Here is a 26,935-nt window from a genome sequence, read left to right as displayed (position 1 = left end):
AGAGAGATACTGTGTATAATAATAATACTTTTTTTTCTCAATTTATATGTATATTTAATTTGGATTTAACTATTATTATTTAAAAAAAAAACGAAAACAATTAAAATGATAATTAGTTTTAATAATTTTTATGATTTGTAGTCTAATTTTTTTATTAAAAAAAATTGATGAATAATTACTAAATGCTAATATTTTTTTGATTTGTATAAAAAAAACATTTATTATTTAAAATATTAAAATCTGAAAAATAAAAATTATTTATAATATTAATTTTTTATAAAAATTATAATCTACTGTATATTGATTTATATATACTATATATATATATATTATGTATGTAATTGTTTTTTAAATTTATGGTAAATTAATTTTTACATGAAAAATATTTTTAGTTATTATAGTATTAATATTTTTGCATAACTTTACTCAAAATTGATGCGATTTTAAAATTACACACTAACACACATTAACACACACACACACACACATATATATATATATATACCTGGAAAGTAACGTTTAAAAACATTATATATAGTGCACTGTGCAGTGTATCATAACTGTATCATAACATTATATAATCAATTATTTAGGAATTACTATATAATATTATTATATATATATATATTGTACTGTATATACAGTATACCAATAATATATACTGATTTTTTTTTTGAGACTAAACATTTCAAAATCAAATTCTCAGATTTGATATGAAATTTATTTGTATAAACAAACAAATTGTTAGTTAAATACAGTATATATAGGATATATATATATTGATATATTATCTAATATAACAAATTATCAATTAATTAATAGATAATAGTAACCATTGCTGAGAGAAATTGAAATTGATTAACCTAATTTGAAACTTAGAGAGAGAGAGAGAGAGAGAGAGAGAGAGCTGAAAGAGAGAGAGAGAGCTTCTGGAGGTGTGACTGCGCGGTGAAGACATTTCTGGCTCTGAACTACTGAAACAGTCATTTCATCTATACTTTTCTGAAAACTCTAACCAACACTTTACCATTGGTATAGTCATAGTCATGTGATTTTTGGCCCGAAAAACTAAAACTACATCAATATCTCTCTCTCTCTCTCTCTCTCTCTCTCTCTCTCTCTCTCTCTCTCTCTCTCTCTCTCTCTCTCTCTCTCTCTCTCTCTCTCTCTCTCTCTCTTTCAACAGAACAGTTCATTTTTTTTTCGGTCGATACTCTCCTGTGAATGTTGTTGTTTGTTGTCGTTGTTGTTGTTGAGTAAAGAGTGAGAAGAAGAGACAACGGGTTGAGAGGCCAGTACTACCCAAATATATACAGTATACACACATATATCTAATACTACCAGTGCTGCAAAAATATATATTAAACCAAAAAATTATTAAGCCCCCCGCCTAAATAAAAATTAAAAAAAATTGTTGATTTTTTGTTTGTTATTAGTTTTGATTGTTTGTTTTTTTTTGGTGCCAATCATTCATCATAGTCATCATCATCGCTGCTGCTGCTGCAACTGATCCTCTATCATCATCATCATCGTCATCATCACCAATACATAATCATCATATCATTATCATCTGATTCTTGGATTTTTAAAAATAATTGTTTTTTTGCATATTTTTTGTTGTTGTGGAATTTTCTCTCAAATTTTAAACAAAAAAATTATAATAATAATAATAACCAGAAAATAAATAATTATTAACCGATTATTAACAACCAAACAACCAAAAAAAAATGTCCGAAAAAAATAAATTAGAATTAAATAGTTTCGGTGGAACTGGTGCTTCTGCTGGGGAACGGTATCAGCCAAATGCCAACAATACTGCCTCCTCAGCCAATTCAGGCGGTGTTGGCGGTGTCGGTGGCGGTGCTGTGCCTACTGAAGTGAAACTAGTCGATGGAGATATACCTGATAGAGGACAGTGGTCGGGAAAGATGGACTTTCTGATGTCGTGTGTCGGCTACGCCATCGGCTTAGGCAATGTCTGGAGGTTTCCTTATCTTTGCTATAAAAATGGTGGAGGTTTGCAAAATTATTTTGATATTTAATTTTTTAATAAAAATTATTATTATTATTAAAATAATAGTAGTTTTCAAATATTAGCTAGCTGAAAATTTAAAAAAAAATTATTAATAATATAATAATTATAATTCATTGATATTATTATTGTTATAAATAATTTTATTAATAATTTGTTATAAATTTATTTAAAAACATATTAAATTTATATATTCATAAAAAAAATTAAGATATATATTCTACTAAAACAAATTTATAGTTTATATTATTTAAAAAAAAATAAAATAATGATAAATATATATATTTCGATAAAAACAAAACAAAAATTACATTTATTTGATATTATTTATCATTTATTTATTTTTTCTAAATAATAAATTTTCTTGCAACTTATATTGTATATAATATAATAAAAAAAATTACTAATGATTAAAACTATCATCAGTTTATGATTTTATTTTTATTAAAAAAAAATTGTTTGTTTGAAAATTTAATTTTATAAAATGGTGTTTCTTATGTTATGTTTTCTGTTTTATGTAAACCACACACACAATGATAAACCAAAAATCAATTATTATTTTATATATATATATATATATTATTAAATTTTTGGGGCAATATTTTTTGTCCATTTAATTTATTTAAACTGTTTTTTAGTATGATATATAAAAAACACGTTTCTAGAAAAATCAAACCAAGCATTCAATAATTTTTTTTGTAAAACATTTTTTATATATAAAAATCAGTTTTTTTTCTTATTTAATAATTATAAATCATATTTTTCATATAATATTATTTGCTATTATTTGTATATACAGTATATATATATACAGTATTGTATAGTATTTTACGAGGAAATCCGATTCTATGCAATTAATTTTAACATATAGTAAATGCTATTATATATATATGTTATATATATATATTAATACTGTATATATATATATTGTATATACACTGTATTTATGGGGTTTAATATAGTGTTTCTTAAATCTTTTTAACATCAAAATAAAAATGCCTAAACATTATTTAGTGATATATTAGCTACTATTAAGCAAATTTTTAGGTTATAAATTTTTTAGTTTTCTAACAAATTTTTAAACACAAAATTTATTAGTTAATAGATTTTCTATTTTTTAAAAAAAACAAAGCTAATAGAGAGAGAGAGAGAGAGAGAGAGAGAGACATTAAAACAACATTTTATTTAATTAATACAAATTAGTTTAGTTTAATAATATAATGTTTAATATAATATATATATATATATATATATATATTTATCTAATTAATTATTATTTTCTATAAAAGCATAAAAACACACAAATGAAAAATTCAATAGCAAATAGAAATTGATTAAACAAATTAAATTTAAAAACAATTTTTTTGTTTTTGAAATTTTTATTCCTGTAAATTATAGTAAATTTATTGATTGCAATTAAAAATAATAAATTTTTTGTTTTGAAAAATTATTATTTATTATATATATTAGCCTTATTCGTGAATAGTCTATAAAAATAAATAAATAAATTCAATTTTAATTTAAATTCAATTTATTATTCATATATTTTATGTATTTACAGGCTATTATCATATAATTAAATTGTAAAAATAGAAATAACAATAATACTAATAATTTATTTTTAGCTAAAATAACAAATAGTGGTTATTATAATAATATATATATACCGTTATCTATATATATATATATATATATATATATACTGGTTATATAATATAAACAAAATAGTTTTTATTTTTGCTTATAATAGCATTTTCTATCAATTCATTTGAATTGAGTCTCTCTTATCTAAATGCAAACTATTCAGTAAATTCTTTATATACTATATATATATTGTATATATATTTGAAAAATTCGATAAATTAATAGCAATTTGTTGGCAATAAAAATATATATATATATAAAGTGTAGTCAATAGAGAAGGAAAGTGTAGGCTATTTGCTCTATCATTCAAAACATATATATATATATACAGTGTATGATATATGATATATATAATAGTATATACAGTATATTTGACTAAATGATGAGTGAAAATCAATCAAAATGTGAGCATTCAATTCAATTGATATGCTTTTCAAAAAACTACTACTACTATGAAAACCTGTATCCAAAACGCTTTTAATGAAGCAATGAGAGGATGGAGAGAGAGAGAGAGAGAGAGAGAGAGAGAGAGAGAGAGAGAGAGAGAGAGAGAGAGAGAGTATTGCAATGTATTTGCTATGCTTTATAACATATATATATATATTTGTGTGCCTTTTTTGATGCCATTCAAAATCGATTGGCACACAACTGGCATTACACACAACGTTGCCATAGTTGAAGGCCATCATCAGATGATGCTTACGCTTATGGATGCCATCACCACAATTCACTGGATGCTGCTGTGTGTGTGTATGTATGTGTGTATGGCATCGGGGGAACGGTAGTACTGATATGTGTATGCATAACACACACACACACACTATATATATATATATATATATATATACAGAATACAGAATATATATGTATTTCATACAGAATCAAGAATCTCAGTGTGTTTAAAGACTACTACTATTATACTACTACTACTACTACTACTACTACCAGTAGTAGTACACATCAATTACGATTATATGGGTACTACCGTATATTTGGTAGTACCTGATCTCCCAATAGGGCAATGCATATCTATTTTCTTGTTGTTGTTGGTGGTGGTGATGGTGGTGTTGGTGTGTTTTTTATGTAATGATTGCCAGTTAGTTAATAGTGCAATCAATTTACCTCAATTTGTCTGATGATGGTGGTAGTGGTGGGTGTATTTATTTATGGGTTAAACAAATGTGTGTATATGTGTATATGTGTGTAAATAAACTCATTATATATATATATATTATGTCCCCAATAAAATAATTTTGACGGTAAATGTGGGGGTGGGTGGGTAACCCCACATTACCCCCTGAACTGATAGATTGAAAGATAAAACCGTGTGTGTGTGTATGCACCGGGTTTATAGTAAACAATGTGTGTGTGTGTATGTGACAGGAGTTAGGGTCTACCCTTCCGCATACTCCAGGAGCTCAGCTTAACTTACTCTACTTACTACTAGTGCTGATAGAATATTATATATAGTATATATGATATTCCCTATTATATAAATAATAAATTTATAGAATATATTAATATTTTATAGAATATATTATATATTTATATTTGCATTCATCAGCATCTAAAAAATATTCATAAATATATTTTATAAATATTATTATTATTAAAATAAATAAAATAAAAATATACACAAATTTATTTGTTGTTATTGTTGTTTGTTTTTTTTATTAAAAAAATAACATTTTTGTTTTTCAAGCAAATCATTTAATTAGTAAACATTTTTTTGTTGGTTTGTTTTTTTTGTGTGTTTGTTAATGAGTTTTAAATGAGTTAATGTATGAACAAAAACAATGTCTCTACAAATAATGCTATATATAAATATATATATATATATATATATATGCAGTATATTAGTGATTACTATATATATATATATAAATTTATATATATAGTGGAAATAAAATTTGAGAGATGAGTTCACATTACAAATGTATTTGGGGTTCAAAATATTCAAAATAAATCTTGCATTTAATGTTTTATATAAGGCGTTAATCCCTTTAGATAACAGTTATGTTTTGAAAGAGTGAGTGAAAGAGAGAGAGAGAGAGAGAGAGAGAGAGAGAGAGAGAGAGAGAGAGAGAGAGAGATCGACAATAATAACATAAAATAACAAAATCAAAGTTTGTGTTAAAGTATTAAACATTTACTACTACTTAGCCAAACACTACAACAATACAAACGGAATTGTTTGACACTTATTCGGGCAAAAAGTGGTTTTCTGTAGTGGTATATATATATATGTACTGTATATATATAGATAGATATATACAGAATATTGTATATAATATCGTTGGTATAGTAAACAGTAGTGTTTTTGGGGTATAGTTTTGCAAATAATTCAACCGTTAAGACTGTGAACTTATAGCTTCTCTCTCTCTCTCTCTCTCTCTCTCTCTCTCTCTCTCTCTCTCTTCTCTCTTTCATATCCAAAACAGCACACATCGCACACAACAAAAATCAATAATTCACATCATATTTCTCTCTCTCTCTCTCTCTCTCTTTCAATGTGTTTCTCAATGCTTTGCTGTTTGATGTTTGAATTCAATATAAAGTTAAAGAATAATATATATATATATAAATTATATAATATAAAAATTGAACATGCACATGCACACTACTATAATATTTATTGTATATTATTATTATTATTGTAAATATTTGCTTGTTTAGTCAGATTTTGTTATTGTTGTTGTTGTTGTTGTTATATAACACCAACAAAAAACAAGATTATTAAAAAATAATATTTTAACATTTTTACATAAATATAATAATAATAATAATACAATGACTACAAATTTTTATAAATGTAAATATATATTACACACTATAAAAAATGACTTTATATACAGTATATATATATATTGATACTATTACTACCAGTATTTATTTATTTTTTTATTATTCAATGATAGTTTACTTTAACTATAACATAAATAGGGAGAGAGAGAGATATAATATTTATATTGTATAACATAAATAATATTTTTTTTATATATATAAAGTAATATATACTATATATATATATATATATATATATATATATACTGAGAGAAAAAAAATTGTAAAAACTATATAAAGTCAATGAAAAGCCAGATTTTTAAAGAATAATTTAAAAAGTAAAATATATATATATATATATATATTATATATAATAATAAAATTGAATTTTAATGTAATATATTTTGAATGCAAATGAAAAGCCAGTCTGTAATTGATTTGCCGTAACATAAGAGCCATTCAGTGTTTTTTTCTCTCTCAATATATTCTCTCATTTTTAAGCCTTTTATTGATTTCAAATATTTCCTTTACTTTCAACTCTCAATATATATATATATAAAATATATAGCAATTTGTAGAGAAATTTGTAAAAACATTGCCATTGAATTGAATTGAATCCAAAAATATTTTCTCCGTTTTATATCATATATATATATCTCTCAAAATAAAGTTACACAAAGAAAATGGAAAATTTATGTCATTAAAAAAATTACTTAAAAAAATATTATTTTCATTTAATTGTGTGGTTTTTATTTGTATTTATTTGTGAAACAATTTTTTTTATTTAATATTATTAATAATAATAGTATTAATTATTATTATTATTTCTATTAATTATTGTTATTCACTATGAATTTACAGTATTTACATTATTATTATAAAAAATACATTAAATATTTTTTAGTAATAATAATTATATTTAAATAATTTATATTTAATGTTTTTTATATTACTATAAACTGCTTAAATTCCAAATTAATCATTGATTGAGTAATTTAATTGAAATTAATTTTGCAAAACATATTAATTGGATAATAGATTATATATATAGTATATATATATATATATATATATGTTTTTGAAAAATAAATATTTATAATAAAATATATAATATATATATATATATATATATACTGTATTATATATATTTTAAAACAATTGATTTGTCCATTTTATATATGATGCGGTCATTTTGTGGAAATATTATATTACTTTTACTTTTGCTTATTATTATTATTATTATTATTATTATTATTATATTTAAGCCAAATATTATTAGATATTAAAACATATTTTTAATATGTTTTTATTATTATTTTTATTTTATATATATATAATAAAACAAATCAAGCGATGAATTTTTAAATATATTAAATTTTATGAACCAAATATATTTTACTCAATATTTTGTTTGGCTATATATATATATTTAAAAATTTTGTATAAAAATAAAGTATATAGTTGATTTTTCATAATATATAATAAGTAGGTCAAGTATTATACAATATATAAATTTATATACTGTATTATAGATACAAATTAATATTTTTTTAGACAATACTTAATAGAAAATAATAATAATACATAATTTATTATTAGACGATAATAGATGATTATTAAAGTTATTTTGTTGTTGTTGTTGAAAATATTTAGTATAGTTGTATATATAAAATACTGTTAAAATTGAAACATTAATTTTTTAGGTAATAATCTAATAAATTAAATTTATTATGAAATTTATTTTTTTTTCATATAATGATTTACTAAAAATATTAGAAAACAATTGCATGAATACAGTATATATCATATATAATTTTGTTGCTTGCTTATATTATTATTATTAGTAGTAGTAGTAGTAGTAGTAGTAGTATTTTAGTATTATAGTTGCACACAAAACCTCAATATTTTTATTTTATTTTTTTTTAAAATATGATATATCTGTATACATACTATACAACAACACAATATACCAGAATATTCTTTATATATATATATATATATATATATATATATATATATATATAGAGAGAGAGAGAGAGAGAGAGACTGATAGACAAACAGACAGACAGAGACACTAATATATACACACTATTATATCATATATATAATAATATATATATATTATATGTGTTGTCCAGAGATATGGGATGAAAATAATTTGTGTGAACCGTTAGTTATATATTTTTTTCTGGCTGTTTGGATATGAATTATGAGCTCTGATTTCTCTCCTCCAGTAATAGGTTTCTTATTGCTTTTAATATGATATCTCATATATATATATATATATATATATATATTGAGGGGTTTTTTATATGCCATATATATATATATATTTCCCGGTAATATATTTGGCTTTTGCCATAAAAACGCCCAAACAATTGATATTAAGAGATATGATAGCCTTTCAGTGGCAAAGAATCAACATTTTATGTCATTTGGTGTTTCATATTATTAGTATTATTATTATTATTATATATTAATACAGTACTTATCATATCACAGACACTTGTTTTTCTCATATCATTAGGATCTCTCTCTCTCTCTCTCTCTCTCTCTCTCTCTCTCCAATTATTTAGGTACACATACACACTCATACACACACAAACATACATACATACACATACATACATACACACCAACATACACATACATATATACATACACACACATACATACACGCATGCATACATACATACATACTGTACACACACACACACACACATACATTATTTTTTATAATAATAAAATACATTCATTAGGTTTTTATCAGTAGTAAACCACACAAATGCATAATCATATTAAATGAACCTTTAAATTATTGTAACAAATTTTTTTTTAAGTAACAGTAGAGACAAACAATAATATACATAATTATTATTACTATCAAAAAAAAATAATAATAGAAAAATATATGAATTATTTATATTATTTAAACACTCAGAATAAAAATAAATTAATAAAAATTACAATAATAATTGAATATAATTTTTGATTTGTTTTTTCTATCTACCCCCCCCCTCCCAAAAAAATGATCCAGGTGCATTCCTAGTGCCATATATTTTGTGTCTATTATTTGCTGGAATTCCCACATTCTTTTTGGAGGCATCTCTGGGCCAATGGCTCGGCATCGGAGGCGTCAGTGTTTGGAAAATCTGTCCAATTTTCAAAGGTATGACTCCTTATAACTCTCTTTCTCTCTCTCTCTCTCTCTCTCTCTCTCTCTCTCTCTCTCTCTCTCTCTCTCTTATTATTCAATGACTTATTGTAATATATCTGAGAGAGAGAGAGAGAGAGAGAGAAACTAATCTTCAAAAAGCGACATATTGTGACTACAAAGACATATCGATAGATAAGACAGCAATTTCCTCTCCTGTAATACCACTCTCACTGTTATAACAGTGTGTTTCGGTTATATGTCATTTCCTAGTAGTAGTAGTAGTAGTAGTAGTAGTAGTAGTGAATCAATTCCTTATATATATGTACTGTATATATATACAGTACAGTAAATAAAATTGTTATTTAGTTATTAAAAAATACTATATATATATATTTACTGTGTATACAGTATATAAACAATAAATACTGTATATACTGTGTCACAGTCATATATATCACAGTATATATATATATATATATAGTATTATTTTTTAAATAACTAATTATATATCAATTGATAATTATATATATACAGTTTATGTCACTTAAAAGTTTAAATTTGAGTAATATTATGTAATGCTTTAGCCAGGGTACTTTATATAACTTACCTAATATAAGGTAACTTTATACTAAGTTATCTTGCTAAGCGTAAAGTTAACTGTATACATGATATTACTCAAATTTGAACTTTTAATTGGCATTATCTGTATATAATCCTAATAATAATAACACCAATTATTAATCATATTAATTAGACAACAAAAAACCTAATTATAAATATATATCTTATATATAATATAAAAATCTATTTCCTATACATTTGTCGTGTCCGATCACACCTACACCTACACCTACACCTACACCTACACCTACACATATACAGGTGTGGGCTATGCAGCAGCGGTGATGGCATTTTGGCTGAACGTCTACTACATAGTAGTACTGGCCTGGACACTGTACTATCTGTACTATTCGCTGGCCTCGGACGTACCGTGGAGGGGCTGTGATAACTGGTGGAATTCGGTCAAATGCAAGTCCGAATACGATTTGGCCAAATCGGAACGCGAATGTCTGGCCAGAATCGGCGTCAATGCGGCCGTCTGTAAGGCCAACTCGTCATACTTTACCAGTCCTGTCAAAGAGTTCTGGGAGTAAGTGTCTGATTCTGATTATTAAAAAAAAAATTGTTTTGTTTTCTGTTTGTTTGTTATTTAATAAAATAATTAATTTGAAAATAATAATTTTTAATAATATTAGATATAGTAGTAGTAGTAATAGTGATAATAAACATATTTAAAAAAATTATTAATTATATTAATTTTTTAAATAATTTGAAAATAATAATTTGTAATAATATTAGATATAGTATAGTAGTAGTTGTTGTTGTAGTAGTAGTTGTTGTTGTAGTAGTAGTAATAGTGATAATAAACATATTAAAAAAATTATATCATAATAAATAAATAAATAACATATCTTAATATTGCATTGAAATGATGATTGCATTGAAACAAAAATTTATTTATTAATTATTATATTTTATTTTCAGGCGAAATGTCCTCCAGTCCACTCAATCAATGGGCGATTTTGGTAGTATACGTTGGCCACTGGCCTTTACACTGTTGATTGCTTGGGTGGCCTGTTATTTTGCCATTTGGAAAGGGGTCAAATGGACTGGCAAAGTTAGTAGTCATTTATTATTGATATTATTATAACAACAACAACAATAACAATTATATTATACTATTACTTATCAATAATATTTGTTATTTTTAGAAATTATAATTTTATTTTTTTTTAAATAACACTAATTTATGTATGTTAAAATTTTATTTTTTTTTAAAAAAATTATGGGTATAATTATAGTTTAGTTTTCTTTATAGTTATTTAGTTTTCCTATTAGTAATTATTATTATATAACCATATTATATAATCATATATATATTATATATTAAGTTAAAGTTTAAACATTTTAAAAAAAAAAATAATTACTGACAAATTAAATATATATATATTGCAATTTTTGATATTTGCATGGCTAGGTTATTGATTTAGATTATACATAAATATTTCAATGTTTTTCAATTTATATATATAATATAATATATTTTATAATATATATATTTATGTTTACACTACATATTTACAGAATATTCCTAATATGCAAATTTAATTATTATTTAACAATCTTTTAAAAATGCTATATCATTATTTATTATTGATATACAGAAAATTAGATTTATCAACAAAATTTTTAGAAAATTTTATACATAATTTTTTTCAAAAAAAATAAAAATAATAATAATTTAATACCAACTAAACAAATTAATCAATAAATAATATTTATTTATTTAAAAAAAAATAATAATTTAAAAAATTTAATATATATTTTTGTTATACAGATTGTATATGTTACAGCAATATTTCCATACGTTTGTCTGATTATATTATTATTTCGCGGTATAACACTTCCCGGTGCTTGGGATGGCATAATGTATTACATAACACCAAAACTCGATCGTTTAGGCGATTCACAGGTATATTATAATAATTTTTTAAAAAAAACAATATATATATATTATACAAAAAATTCTACTGTAAATAGTATATAACATTTTTTTTATTTATAAATTGAAAATACTAATACTACTACTACTACTACTAATTATTGTTATTATTATTGGGGGACAGGTATGGAGTGATGCGGCCACACAAATATTTTTCTCCTATGGCTTGGGATTAGGCGCTTGGATTGCTTTAGGAAGTTATAATAAATATAATAACAACGTTCACAGGTTTTTTGTTTGTCAACAACAAAAAAATATAAATAAATTTTATAAATTTAATTGTCTTTTTATTATTAATTAAAAAAAAATCAGAGACGCGCTTATCATATCGTGCATAAACAGCGGTACCTCAATGTTTGCCGGATTTGTTGTCTTCAGTATTGTTGGTTTTATGGCTAAAGAGCAGAATAAACCCATAGACCAGGTGGCTGTCTCTGGTATGTCATACAATTATATATATATCCATATTATGCCATAAAAACATACTGTGCAACACATACATATATATACATACATGCATGCATACACATATACATACTTACATACATGCATACACATATACATACATACATGCATGCATACACATATACATACTTACATACATGCATACACATATACATACATACATGCATGCATACATACACATATAGATACATATATACATATATACATATAATATATATATATATATATATATATATATATATATATTCCTAAAATTCTTATAGTCATAAACATTAAACCAATTAGTTTTTAAACACTGTACTATATATTGTATATCTAAATTAAAGTAACTTTATATATACGACTATATAAACAGTAATTACTTTTAAATGCAAATGAATATGCATTATAATTATGAAAAATATATGTTTTTATTTAAAAATAAATGTACTGTACTGCAATAATATGTAACTAACTAACTAACTAACTAACTAACTAAATCAAACAATACTAAAAAGCACCACATACAGTATATACAAGTTAAAAATATTTTTATACCCTAAATATTCAACAAAAATTAGATTTAATAGAAAATAAAAATTTTACTGTTAAGCATGTAATCCAATATAATATTTTATATACACTATATATGTCATCCAATCATCCATACATACATACATACATACATTCATTGATTGATACATACATTCAGTGATTGATACATTCATTCATTCATTCATTCATTCATTCATTCATTCATTCATTCATTCATTCATTCATTCAATCAATTCATTGATTCATTCATACATATGATTCATACATAGGTTCTGGTTTGGTTTTTTTGGCCTATCCTTCAGCGACACTACAGCTTCCCGTAGCACCTCTCTGGGCGATACTGTTTTTCCTAATGATTATAATGTTAGGTATGGACAGTCAAGTAAGTATATATATATACTTTCTTATTTATTTTTTGTTGTTGTTGGGTTTGACACTATATATATATATATAGTAATGTAGTTGTATTAGTAGTAAAGTATGTCTAACACAACTAAACATAAAAACTACTCCCAGTTATCAATAATACAATAAAAACACACAAACATCTTATAAAGATAACTCTGTTATCAGTAATGTCTTAAAACAATAGAGTAAAGAGTGAGTGAAAGAATATTCTGTACATATTCTCTATATATATAAAACTACTGTAATATATATATATATATAAATATTGTACAGAATATTCTTTCACTCACTATATATATTATTCAGTAAATTGTTATATAAATAATACTTAATAGTTATTATTTAGTTTTAGTTTTGACAAAAATAAAAAACAAAAATATTTTTTTTGATGGATATTATAAAATCCTTATGTTTAGTGTATATTATATTCAAAATTATTATTATTATTAATATTATTATAAACTAAAAAATTATATAATGTTTTTAACTTAATTTTCATATGACTGATCTCTCTCTCTCTCTCTCTCTCTTTATTTATCTATCTATCTATCAATCTATCTGTCTATCCATTAACCATCCAGTTCTGCACAATGGAGGGCTTCTTCACGGCCGTCATCGACGAGTTTCCACGACTTCTTCGGCCGCACAAAGAATTGTTCATTTTGTTTGTCAGTGTTGTCTCCTATTTGATTGGACTGGTCTTTGTGGTCGACGTAAGTGTCTGTCTGTCTATCTATCTATCTCTCTATCTTTCCCTAATAATTATAAAAATAAATAGGAAAATAATTTTTTTATTTGTAAATACTTGTTGTTATATATGATTTGTTTGTTATACATATATATATATATCATATTTATATAATGTAATATATTAATACTTTTTTCTATACATACACACATATATATACGGTATATTCAATATATGTATATATATATATAAAGGGCGGCATATATTGGTTTGAGTTATTCAATACATATGCAGCTTCTGGTTTTGCACTGTTATATCTGGTCTTCTTTGAAGTTATCGCCATTTCCTGGTCTTACGGTTAGCTCCTAAATAATATATTATTTATTTATATATTAAAAAAACCATATCTCTCTCTCTCTCACTAATATTTGCTTATGTTATCATATGGTTGTCTCTCTTTCTCTCTCTCTTTCTTTATATACATATTTTTTGTTACAACAACAACAACAACAAAAATAAGGCGTTAATCGATATTATGCTAATCTTGAGGACATGATAGGCGGGAATCTGTGTATATGGTGGAAGTGCTGTTGGTTTGTCTTTACGCCTACCATTTGCTTTGTATGTATCAATAATAATAATAATAATAAAAAAAAATTTTTATACATTATATATATACGATAATATATATGATTGGCTCGTCCATCACCATATAAAATAATTATTGATATATATATATATATATATTTAGAAATATTTTTTGATTTTGTTTGTTTGCAATTTTTGTTTGTTGAAAAAAGTAATATATATCTATATATATATACCGGTATAGTATATCAATCAATCAATTTGTTTGTTTATTTTTAGGGTGTATTCATGTTTAGTCTGGTCCAGTATCAGCCGTTAACCTACATGGACTACGACTATCCATGGTGGGGCGAGCTCATTGGGTGGTTTTTAGCCCTGTCCTCTATGCTATGTATACCTGGCTATGCTGTCTATATTTATTTCAATACACCGGGAGATTTTGCCGAAGTATATTAATAATAATTTTCTAATTTACTAATTAATTAATTAATTGTTTGTTTAACATTACCGTAGAAAATGAAAGCATTATTCAGACCCGATATCAGTGAGATCGAGGCCGAGATCAGACAGCGGGCACTAAAAGATGCCGGTTTGACAACTGTAACACCAGTTTAACGATGACTGAACCCCTTTTATTATTATTATTATTATACAGTATATTATTGTAAAAAAAACATATATATACAAACATATACCATACCATATAACATATCACCAGTTAGATATTTACTTAACTATGGAGGAGGGGTGGGTGTTATTTTCGGACAACAAAATTAACATCGATTAATGATAACACAAACAATGGGGGTATGAATTGATAATTTTAAAAAAAATTAATTAATTAAATTGGTTTTTTTCGGGACAATAACAACAACAAAACACATCAATCGGTTAGTTACCAAAAAAAAATACTACTACTAATAATAATAATAATTAATAACTCACTTAACTTTATGGTTAGATATTTTTTTTGTTTTGACAAATCAATTGGACATATCATATATAATAGTTATATCACAATCACTTGTCGATCAAAAAAAAATAAAATAATAATTAAGTGAAACGAGTCGTTCAAAACAAATTTGTTTAATATATGGCCATAAACTAAAAACTTGAAAATATTTAAAACAGTTTTTTTATTTAAAAAAAATAAGTGGCAATTGATTTACTAAACTAATATTATTTGAGAGAAACTATTGTTATATATATTATATATCACAATATATATATATATATATATATATATATAGATATATAATGTAAACCTATGTCTTCCATATTTAATAATTCAATACCAAAAACAAAGATCATTAGCTTATATATAAAAAAAACAAAATATTTTTTGTTTTTTTTGTTTTTTATTTTAATCATTTAAGTTATTATCTATTGTTATTATTATACATAAAAATTATATATATATATATATATATACATAACTATATATAAATCATTATAATAATTGCCTTTTTCTGGAGTTGAGTCTTACAAAAAAAACATAAATTATAAAATAAAAATTAATAATTAAATAATTCGAGGATAAGTTAGTAAGAAAAATAATAATAATAATAATGAATAATATAAATATTATTATTATATGAATAATATATATTAATTAATTAATTAATGATAATAATTATCAATTTACTAATTGAAAATTATAGTTTTTAACTTAAAAAAACATTGATATACCATTTTAAACTAAAAGCTAAAAACAAACAAAAAAAATTAGTTATTAAATTTTAAAAAAAAATCCATTTATTAATTTTTAATTAATTTTAATTGAGACTAAACAAAGTGTTTTTAAAACAATAAAGTTGTTGATTGAATAGGGCTTCCAAATAAATAAATAAATAAAATAAAATAAATGATAATTTTTGAATTAATTATTATAAATATTGATAATACAGAAAAAAAACATTACCAAAAAACATATATTGTACAACAATTATATATTACAATTTTTTTTTCTATGTTTAATTATTATTATTAGTTTTAGATAATTTTTTTTAAATTAAAAAAAATACATATAATGCTCATTCAATTGTTTTTATTATTAAAAAATTTTAATTATTGAGTTATTAGTGATCGTATTATAAGCCAAACTTTATATACTTTTAAAAAATGTTTATTATATAAGGAATTTATTACCAAAAAAAAATTGATTAAAGTTTTTATTTATCAAATAAAAATTACAATTAAATTAATTAATTTTTATTTTAATTAATATTTATTTTTACATTTATTAATAGAAATTTAGAAATTTAGAAATTTAAATAAGTTATCAATATTTGTCAATAATTTTATTTAATTTAAATATTAATTAGATATTACATACTCTATAATCAATTTTAATTTTATTATTATTATTATTATTGACTAAATTTTTACGATCACTAATAATATAATATTTAAAAATACTAATAATAATAAATCTTTACTTATATATATATATACTGTTTTCCCAATAAACTAAATAAAACATTTGAGACAAAAACCAAATTGTGATTATATAAAGAAATTAAAACAAAAAAAGCTTTTAATGCCTGATTGTTAACTCATTTACAATATATTATTATTATTATTATATTATATAATCATTTGTGGTTCACAAACACATTACACATATGGTTACACACATTAATTGAACATTTCATTGAAACAAAAATGCAAAAATAAAAATGATGTAAACTTGTCTTCCAGTAATTAAAACAAACAAATTTTAAAATAAAAAACAAACCAAAAAATAATATATATATATATATATTATGATATATTTAATATTTATTACACACTTTTAATTCCAAATTATCGTTTTATATATATATTTAGAGAGTTTATTTGGATTATTTAATAATAAGAGAAAAAATTTAGTAACATATAATAATAAAAATATTTAATTAAATATATATATAACTTATTATTATTATACACGTAATATACATAATTAAAAAATATACAATAAATTAAACTATAAAAATAACTTTTGATTGATTGAGCCCAACAAAAATGCTCACCAATTTTAATTTTAATTGTATAAAAAAAATTATTAGTTAAATATTATTGTTTTATCTATTATATATATTATATATAATGTTATTATTATATGATTATTAATTAATTAATTAATTGGATTATTAAAAAAAAATACAAACTAATTGTTTTTTTGTAAATGAATTTAATATCTAATATAAATATGATTTCTACTTTGATAGTAATTTATTTAAACTAATTAATTATACTAAAATATTTTTATGTTTAGACACAATTTTTTATTAATTAATTAATTAATTGTAAAATATTTTACACTATAATTACAAATGTTTTTTTTTAAATTTCTGTTTCTAATAATAACAATAATAATAAGTTATATTAAAAAAAATATAATAGAAATTCTGTTGTATAGTTAATATTTATTTATTAAATTTACTTTAATTATAACTACTAATATTAATTATAAAACACATTTATTTGGCAAAAAAAAATTGAAATAGTTTAAAATAAATCTAAAAGTTAAATTATGAAAAAATACAGTATTATTATTATTAATTTTTTAAATCAATGATTGACTATTATATTATTAACTATTAGATACTGATATTATTTAGTGATATAATTAGTATTTTTTTAATTTTTTAGTTTTTAGTTTTATAGTGAACTAGTAGTAGTAGTAGTAGTGTTAGTCTATTTAATAAAAATAAATTATTGTATTTTTTAAAAAAAATAATCACTAAAATCAAGTGAAATTATTATTTTTTAAAAATATATAAATAAAAATTTAATAACAAATATCTTACGTTTAATAACAACTGGGATGTCTGTCCTCTCTCATCAATAAATGAGACTATTTTGGGCTTTAAAAAATAAAAACTACTGTATAAACAGTATGATATTTAAGTATAATATCTACTGGTATTATACTATTGACATTGGATCTAATAATAATAAATTATCACTTATATTAATAACTATTAATAAATATCTATTACATCTAAATAGCATAGATAGATGAAACCATAATTGTATTGGTCATCAATTAATATATATATATATTAATAGATAACATACTGTATATTAACTATTGACAAATTTATATAGCCATTACAGGGTATTAAGTGTAATAAAAATATTTTTTTATTATTTAATTATCAATAAATTATCAAAAAAAAAGAAAATCGTTTTTAGTTTTTTTTACAATTAATAAATATTTTTTTTTTAATTGATTACTATTTATTATAAATGAAATATTAATACAATTTAATTTCAATAATATTCTATTATTGTTATTATTATTATTATAGAATTATCGTTGTAATAGTAAATATAATTATATATATAAAACATAATAAAAACATTTTTATGAATTTTTTTAAAATAGAAAAAATGTTTGCAAAAAACTTTAGATATTTATCTTTTATACTAAAAATATTTTGTTTAAATAGAAATTTATAGATAAAATAATAGTTTTACTTTTAATAAGAAAAACAATCGGATTGTCGTAAATCCTAATATATTATTGATTTTCCGGTTGTTTTTGTGATGAAGTTTTTTTCAAAAAAAAAGGAAATTAATAAACTTTTTTTTTAAAACAAAAATATATATGATTTTAATATTAATTACATAATAGTGTATAAAATTGCGAAAACTTAAATATTTTTTTTAATAAAAATAATGTTATCAAATATATCAAACATTATATTTTTTTTCGGTCATCTATTGGTGTCCTCATGAATGTCACACATCATATACTGACAGTATATACGACCATCCGATGAGGTCAGGGATGGGATTATATTATTGTTTATTTATTTTTTTTGGTTAGCATTCAGTGATAGCCAACATTTTCATCATCAATATCTAGTTTGTCTATAATAACGGACTTATTAGTTAAGATCAATTACCATCTATATGGTTGATCCGTAAATATAGCCGTAAATACAGTAGATGACGATATCGTCGGCGGCGGTGATGACCAACGATGACCAGATCAGATTGAAGGCCATTGTTAGTCTGTTTAGCATAGATTAGGATAAATATTTTTTTTTAAAATAAATAATCGGATTCTTGTAAATCTCAGTAATTTTGACTTTCCGTTGTTTTTTTAAATAATAGTTTTGAAAGGAAATAGTTTATTAAAGTTTGCGAAAAAAAAACTATATATAACTTTACATATGAATATATATATATATATAGTATTATACATATTGTATATATATATTATATATATATAATAACTAATCTTTGTATAAATTCTGACTAAAATATCATTTTTATTTGCAAAATTAAATTATCATTTCTAAGTAAAAATAATAATAATATTGAATAATAAAATTTAAAAAAATAATAATTTCTGTATAATTATAATAATAATATAATAAATAAAAACTAATTTCTAAGTAATACTATTGAATAATAATAATAATGGCATCAAATGAGACATTAAATTCTTCGTCATCAACGACTACTGTTGTCCTCACGAGTAGTATCACATATACGACATCCGATGAGATCAGGGATTGGATTGTATTATCGATACATTTGTTAACATTTTTGTTGGCATTTATTGGCAACATTTTCATCTGTCTGGTCGTCTATAATAAGAAAAAGTTAAGATCAAACACTTATATATTGATAGTAAATATAGCCATTTCGGATCTCATCGGCGGTATTGTCATACCCGGTCAGTGGCTATTTTGTTCGACATATATGCTAGACATGGGCACAGGTAGTCAACGAGTCTGCACTCTAGTTAAGTCATCGCAGATACTATCCTATTATGTGTCGACATTTTCGATGACAGTCATAGCCATAGACCGATATCGGCTTATATGTAAGCCATCGGTAGCGCGTATGACACCTCTAATACCGATACTAATCACTTGGATATTGGGCTCCATATTCACGACAACCACGTTATACTCGATACGTGTTTCGGAATATTTTTCGCCGATTCAGGTAATCAATCAATCAATCAATTAAATTATATATTAATTAAATAATTATTATAAAAAAACAAAATAAAAATCAATTAAAAATTATCATTCAATCACTGTTAGGGACTAATCGGTTGTCGTCTAGTATTTGCATCCAATATAAACTATCAATTAATTAGGTTAAGGGTAATAGTCATCACTTTCAGCCAATACTTGATACCACTGTCCCTAATCGGCTATTTCTACGGTATGGTCATGTATACAGTGTGGAAAAGGGAACGGGTGTTGGGCAGCAATGGTGTAGGTGAACGGGTGAACAGAAACAGTGGTAAACAAAAGTTGTTTAACCGGAATAAAAAACGTACGATAAAGATGTTGATGACTGTTGTGGTGGTATTTGCTGTGTCCTGGTTACCCACACATCTCGAATACTTTCTAACATTTGTCATTAATGACATAACTGTCCACAACAAGCCGATGACAACCTCCACCACCATTACAACCACCACCACTACCAACCAGTGCAAAGTATCCATAGTTTATATACTATGCAATTGGCTAGAAATTAGCAGTTGTTTCTACAATGTGTTCATCTATTGTTATTTCAATCATGATTTCCGATCGGAAGCCATCCGATACTGGAATTGTATGATACCTAAGGGCTGTTATTGTTTTCAGATGGCTTTACCAGCACCGGGTGCTGAGTCGTCGTCTTCGTCGGATAATACCAACAGTGGTGCCACAAATACTACATCTAATAGTAGTAGTAGTAGTAGTAATAATAATAGTTGTTTAACACAAACATAGTTATCAACTATTATAATACTACTGTATTATCAAATAATATCGATATAATAAAAATCAGCAGAAATTAAATAAAGCACTAAAGAAAATCAAGTGAAAAATAAATTATATTAAAAATAAAAGTTTATTACATCTATTACCGGATTGTATAGCTCTCTCTCTCTCTCTCTCTCATCAATAAATAAGACTATTTTTTTCTTAAAAAACTATCTCAACTCCAAATATAATATTTATTTGCTAAAATTGTATACCAATTGCCATTGCATTTTATAATAATAATAATAATAATAGATTTGATTTAATACATGACCTATGTTAATATTACTTTTGTTTTTATTTACTGTAAAAATCGTATTTATTTATATATATATATTTTTTAAAATCAAATTTTTATTAAATAATGATATCGATTAATTATGTTATATTATAATATAATTCACAATACTAAACAAATACAGTAATAAAAACAATAAATAACTATAAAAATAAATTTTTAAAATTGAATTACACTTAAATGTCTAATTTTGATGATTTATTTTTTATAATAAAAACAACACGTGTATTTACTTTAAACAAAATAAAATTTAGAAAAAAATTAAATAAAAACTTTGATATTAATAAATTGAAAAGTAGATAATATCAACAAAAATTAAAATAATAATAATATAAAATAATTAATAAGTTTACTAATAATTTAGTATATGTACACTAAATATAATTTAATAAAAGTATTATATAATTAGTATAATAGTAATAATAATAATGAAATTGACATTTTAAATGTGAACTAAAAATATATAATATAAATAGTAAATTTTTTTAAAAAATAATTTAAATAATAATTTAATAAATAAAACATAAAAACTAAAATTTATATACCATTTTTATTACTAACAATTTATATTAGTATTATTACTACTGTATATTAATTTTGAATTTAACTATTAAACACTTTGCAGTTGTTTTGAACGCATATTAAATAATTTTTAGTCATAAAACTTACTTTAATTGAATTTATATTTTATAATCATTAAAGTCAGTTAAAATTAGTGTACGATTGATATCGATAAATGTTTTCAATTAAAGTAAGTTTTTTAATTTAAATTATTCATTATTATTATTATTATAATTATGTTTATCTTATAATAATTTTTAAATGATAATCTTAATATATATATATATAAAATAATAGTTTTACTTTTAAAAAGAAAAACTATCGGATTGTCGTAAATCCTAATATATTATTGATTTTCCGGCTGTTTTGGTGATGAAGTTTTAAAAAAGGAAATGAATAAACTTTTTTTTTAAATATATGATTAAAAGAGAGAGAGAGAGAGAGAGAGAGAGAGAGAGAGAGAGAGAGAGAGAGAGAGAGAGAGAGAGAGAGATAGTATATATATATATAATAACTAATCTATGTATAAATTCTGACTAAAATATCATTTTTAATTTGCAAAATTAAATTATCACTTCTAAGTAAAAATAATAATAATACTGAATAATAAAATAATAATAATTACAGTATAATAATAATAATAATGATATCAAATGAGACATTAAATTCTTCGTCATCAACGACTATTGATGTCCTCACGAGTAATATCACATTTACGACATCCGATGAGATCAAAGATTGGATTGGATTATCGTTGGATTTCTTAACATTTTTGTTGGCATTTATTGGCAACATTTTCATCTGTCTGGTCGTCTATAATAAGAAAAAGTTAAGATCAACCACTTATATACTGATAGTAAATATAGCCATTTCGGACCTAATCGGCGGTATTGTCATACCCAGTCAGTGGCTATTTTGTTCGACATATATGCTAGACATGGGCACTGGTAGTCAACGAGTCTGCATTCTGGTCAGATCATTGCAGATACTGTCCTATTATGTGTCGACATTTTCGATGACAGTCATAGCCATAGACCGGTATCGGCTTATATGTAAGCCATCGGTAGCGCGTATGAAACCACTAATACCGGTACTAATCACTTGGATATTGGGCTCTATATTCTCGACGACCACCTTATACTCAATACGTGTTTCGGAATATTTTTCGCCAATTCAGGTAATCAATCAATTGTCACAAAAATTTTTAAATTTAAAAAATCAATTAAAAATTATTTCAATCACTGTTAGGGACTAATGGGTTGTCGTATGCTATCTGCATCCAATATAAACTATCAATTACTTAGATTGCAGGCAGTAGTCGGCACTTTAAGCCAATATTTGATACCACTGTCCCTAATCGGCTATTTCTACGGTATGGTCATGTATACAGTGTGGAAAAGGGAACGGGTGTTGGGCAGCAGTGGTGGACGGGAAGGGTTGAACACAAACAGTGGTAAACAAAAGTTGTTTAACCGGAATAAAAAACGTACGATAAAGATGTTGATGACTGTTGTGTTGGTATTTGCTGTCTCGTGGTTTCCCACACATCTCGAATTATTTCTAACGGCTTTCATTTATGACATACCTGTCCACAACCAGTCGATGACAACCACCGACACTATCGACGAATGCAAATCCATATTTTATATGATATTCAATTGGCTAGAAATTAGCAGTTGTTTCTACAATGTGTTCATCTATTGTTATTTCAATCATGATTTCCGATCGGAAGCCATCCGATACTGGAATTGTATGATACCTAAGGGTTGTTATTGTCTTCAGATGGCTTTACCAGCACCGGGTCCTGAGTCGTCGTCGTCATCGTCGGATAATACCAACAGTGGTGTCACAAATAATACATCTAATAGTAGTAATAGTAATAATAATTATTGTACAACACAAACATAGTTATCCAACTAATGTATTATAATATATTATGATTCATATTACTGTAATATCATAGTCACGGTATAATATTAATAAAAATCATAGAAATTAAATTATCCCTAAAAAATCAAGTGACAAATAAATTATATTATAATTACTCTCTCTCTCTCTCTCTCTCTCTCTCTCTCTCTTTCTTTCTTTCTCTTTCTCTCACTCACTCACTCACTCACTCTCATCAATAAATAAGACTATTTTGTTTTTTTTTAAAAAAACTATCTCAACTCCAAATAAAATATTTAACTATAAAAACTATATACAATTGATATTAGATTTTATAATAGATTTTATTTAATACATGACTTATGTTAATATTACTTTTGTTTTTATTTAATAATTAAAAAACTTATTTATTTATATAAAATTTTTTTAGCAAATTATTTATTATAATTATTTTATTGAATAATAATATTAGTATTTTAAAATGAATTCACTAACACATAGTTATAATATAATTTTAAATACTAAAAAAATATAGTAATAAAAAAACAATAAATAAAGATTTGTTTAAATTGAATTACACTTAAATGTCTAATTTTGATGATTTATTTTTTATAATAAAAACAACACGTGTTTAAACAAAATTAAAATTTTTAAAAAATCAAATAAAAACTTTCCATTAATAAATTGAAAAGTAGATATCAAAAAAAAATATCTAATATATTAAAAAATTAATTAGTTTACTAATAATTTAGTATATGTATATTAAATATAATTTAATAAAAGTGTTATATAATTAGTGTAACAATAATAATAATAATGATAATGAAATTGATATTTAAAATATTAACAAATATATATATATAATATTAAATTTTTTTAAAAAAATAATTTCAATAATAATTTAATATATAAAACAAACAAAAAACAAATATTTAAATACAATTTTTATTACTAACAATAATTTATATTATTATTATTATTTTACTATATATTAACTTTTAAGTTTAACTATTAGGCACTTTGCAGTTGTTTTGAAAACATATTAAATAATTTTTAGTCATAAAACTTTCTTTAATTGAAATTTTATTTTATAATTATTAAAGTTTAGTGAATTAGTGTACAATTATTGATATCGATAAGTGTTTGCAATTAAAGTAAGTTTTATTAATTTAAATTATTTATTATTATAATTATAATTATTATTATGTTTATCTTATAATAATTAGAAAATTTTAGAAATTATAAATTTATATTAGAATTATAGTGAATATTGTGTATAAATATATATTTTATAATTATTATTATTATTATTATTAATATGTTTATCTTATAATAATTAGAAATTTTTTAAAAATTATAAATTTAAATTAGAATTAGAATATTGTGTATAAATTTCAACTAAAATATATTTTTTTATTGTTGAAAAAAACTAGTTTCTAAGTAATACTATTGAATAATAATAATAATGGCATCAAATAAGACATTAAATTCTTCGCCATCAAAGACTACTGTTGTACTCACGAGTGATGTCCTCACATATACGCCATCCGATGAGATCAGAGATTGGATTATATTATTGATGTCTTTCTTAACATTTTTGTTGGCACTTATTGGCAACATTTTCATCTGTCTGGTCGTCTATAATAAGATAAAGTTAAGATCAACCACTTATCTATTGATAGTAAATATAGCCATTTCGGATCTCATAGGCGGTATTGTCATAACCAGTCAGTGGCTATTTTATTCGACATGGGCACTGGTAGTCAAAGAGTCTGCACTCTAGTTAAGTCATTGCAGATACTATCCTATTATGTGTCGATAGTCATAGCCATAGACCGATATCGGCTTATATGTAAGCCATCGGTAGCGCGTATGGAACCGCTAATACCGATACTAATCACTTGGATATTGGGCTCCATATTCACGGCGACCACCTTATACTCGATACGTGTTTCGGAATATTTTTCGCCGATTCAGGTAATCAAACAATTGCCACAAAAATAATAATTTAAATTAAAAATTATTTCAATCACTGTTAGGGGCCAATCGGTTGTCGTCTATTATTTGCATCCAATATAAACTTTCAGCCAATATTTGATACCACTGTCCCTAATCGGCTATTTCTACGGTATGGTCATGTATACAGTATGGAAAAGGGAACGGGTGTTGGGCAGCAATGGTGGACGGGAAGGGTTGAACACAAACAGAAACAGTGGTAAACAAAAGTTGTTTAACCGGAATAAAAAACGTATGATAAAGATGTTGATGACTGTTGTGGTGGTATTTGCTGTCTCGTGGTTTCCCACACATCTCGAATACTTTCTAACGTTTGTCATTAATGACATAACTGTCCACAACATGTCGATGACAACCAATCAATGCAAAGTATCCATAGTTTATATACTATGCAATTGGCTAGAAATTAGCAGTTGTTTCTACAATGTGTTCATCTATTGTTATTTTAATCATGATTTCCGATCGGAAGCCATCCGATACTGGAATTGTATGATACATAAGGGTTGTTATTGTTTTCAGATGGCTTTACCAGCACCGGGT

At 23.5% G+C, this 26,935-nt stretch overlaps 3 protein-coding genes across 3 annotated transcripts; all 3 read left to right on the top strand.

The window, feature by feature from the left end:
• Positions 1 to 1,162: 1,162 nt before the first annotated feature.
• Positions 1,163 to 15,802, top strand: LOC128966065 (sodium- and chloride-dependent GABA transporter 1-like). Its single transcript, XM_054312871.1, has 13 exons — positions 1,163 to 2,016; positions 9,498 to 9,629; positions 10,500 to 10,767; positions 11,163 to 11,295; positions 12,016 to 12,150; positions 12,305 to 12,408; positions 12,493 to 12,617; positions 13,449 to 13,561; positions 14,169 to 14,300; positions 14,530 to 14,632; positions 14,796 to 14,896; positions 15,143 to 15,310; positions 15,377 to 15,802. The coding sequence occupies exons 1-13, from the start codon at positions 1,728 to 1,730 to the stop codon at positions 15,476 to 15,478; spliced, it is 1,905 nt and encodes a 634-aa protein (XP_054168846.1). The 5' UTR covers positions 1,163 to 1,727; the 3' UTR covers positions 15,479 to 15,802.
• Positions 15,803 to 20,281: 4,479 nt separating this feature from the next.
• LOC128966136 (RYamide receptor-like) lies at positions 20,282 to 21,600 on the top strand. The gene is made up of 2 exons (XM_054312951.1): positions 20,282 to 20,815; positions 20,917 to 21,600. The coding sequence occupies exons 1-2, from the start codon at positions 20,282 to 20,284 to the stop codon at positions 21,598 to 21,600; spliced, it is 1,218 nt and encodes a 405-aa protein (XP_054168926.1).
• Positions 21,601 to 23,135: 1,535 nt separating this feature from the next.
• LOC128966135 (G-protein coupled receptor 83-like) lies at positions 23,136 to 24,431 on the top strand. Its single transcript, XM_054312950.1, has 2 exons — positions 23,136 to 23,669; positions 23,741 to 24,431. The coding sequence occupies exons 1-2, from the start codon at positions 23,136 to 23,138 to the stop codon at positions 24,398 to 24,400; spliced, it is 1,194 nt and encodes a 397-aa protein (XP_054168925.1). The 3' UTR covers positions 24,401 to 24,431.
• Positions 24,432 to 26,935: the final 2,504 nt, after the last annotated feature.

The sequence above is a fragment of the Oppia nitens genome, unplaced genomic scaffold (assembly GCF_028296485.1).
Source record: "Oppia nitens isolate AA-2021 unplaced genomic scaffold, nextdenovo-longstitch-racon4-pilon3 scaffold19_pilon_pilon_pilon, whole genome shotgun sequence".
Taxonomy (NCBI): Eukaryota; Metazoa; Arthropoda; class Arachnida; order Sarcoptiformes; family Oppiidae; genus Oppia; species Oppia nitens.
Note: the sequence above shows the minus strand (reverse complement) of the source record. Positions and strands in the feature narration are given on the sequence as shown.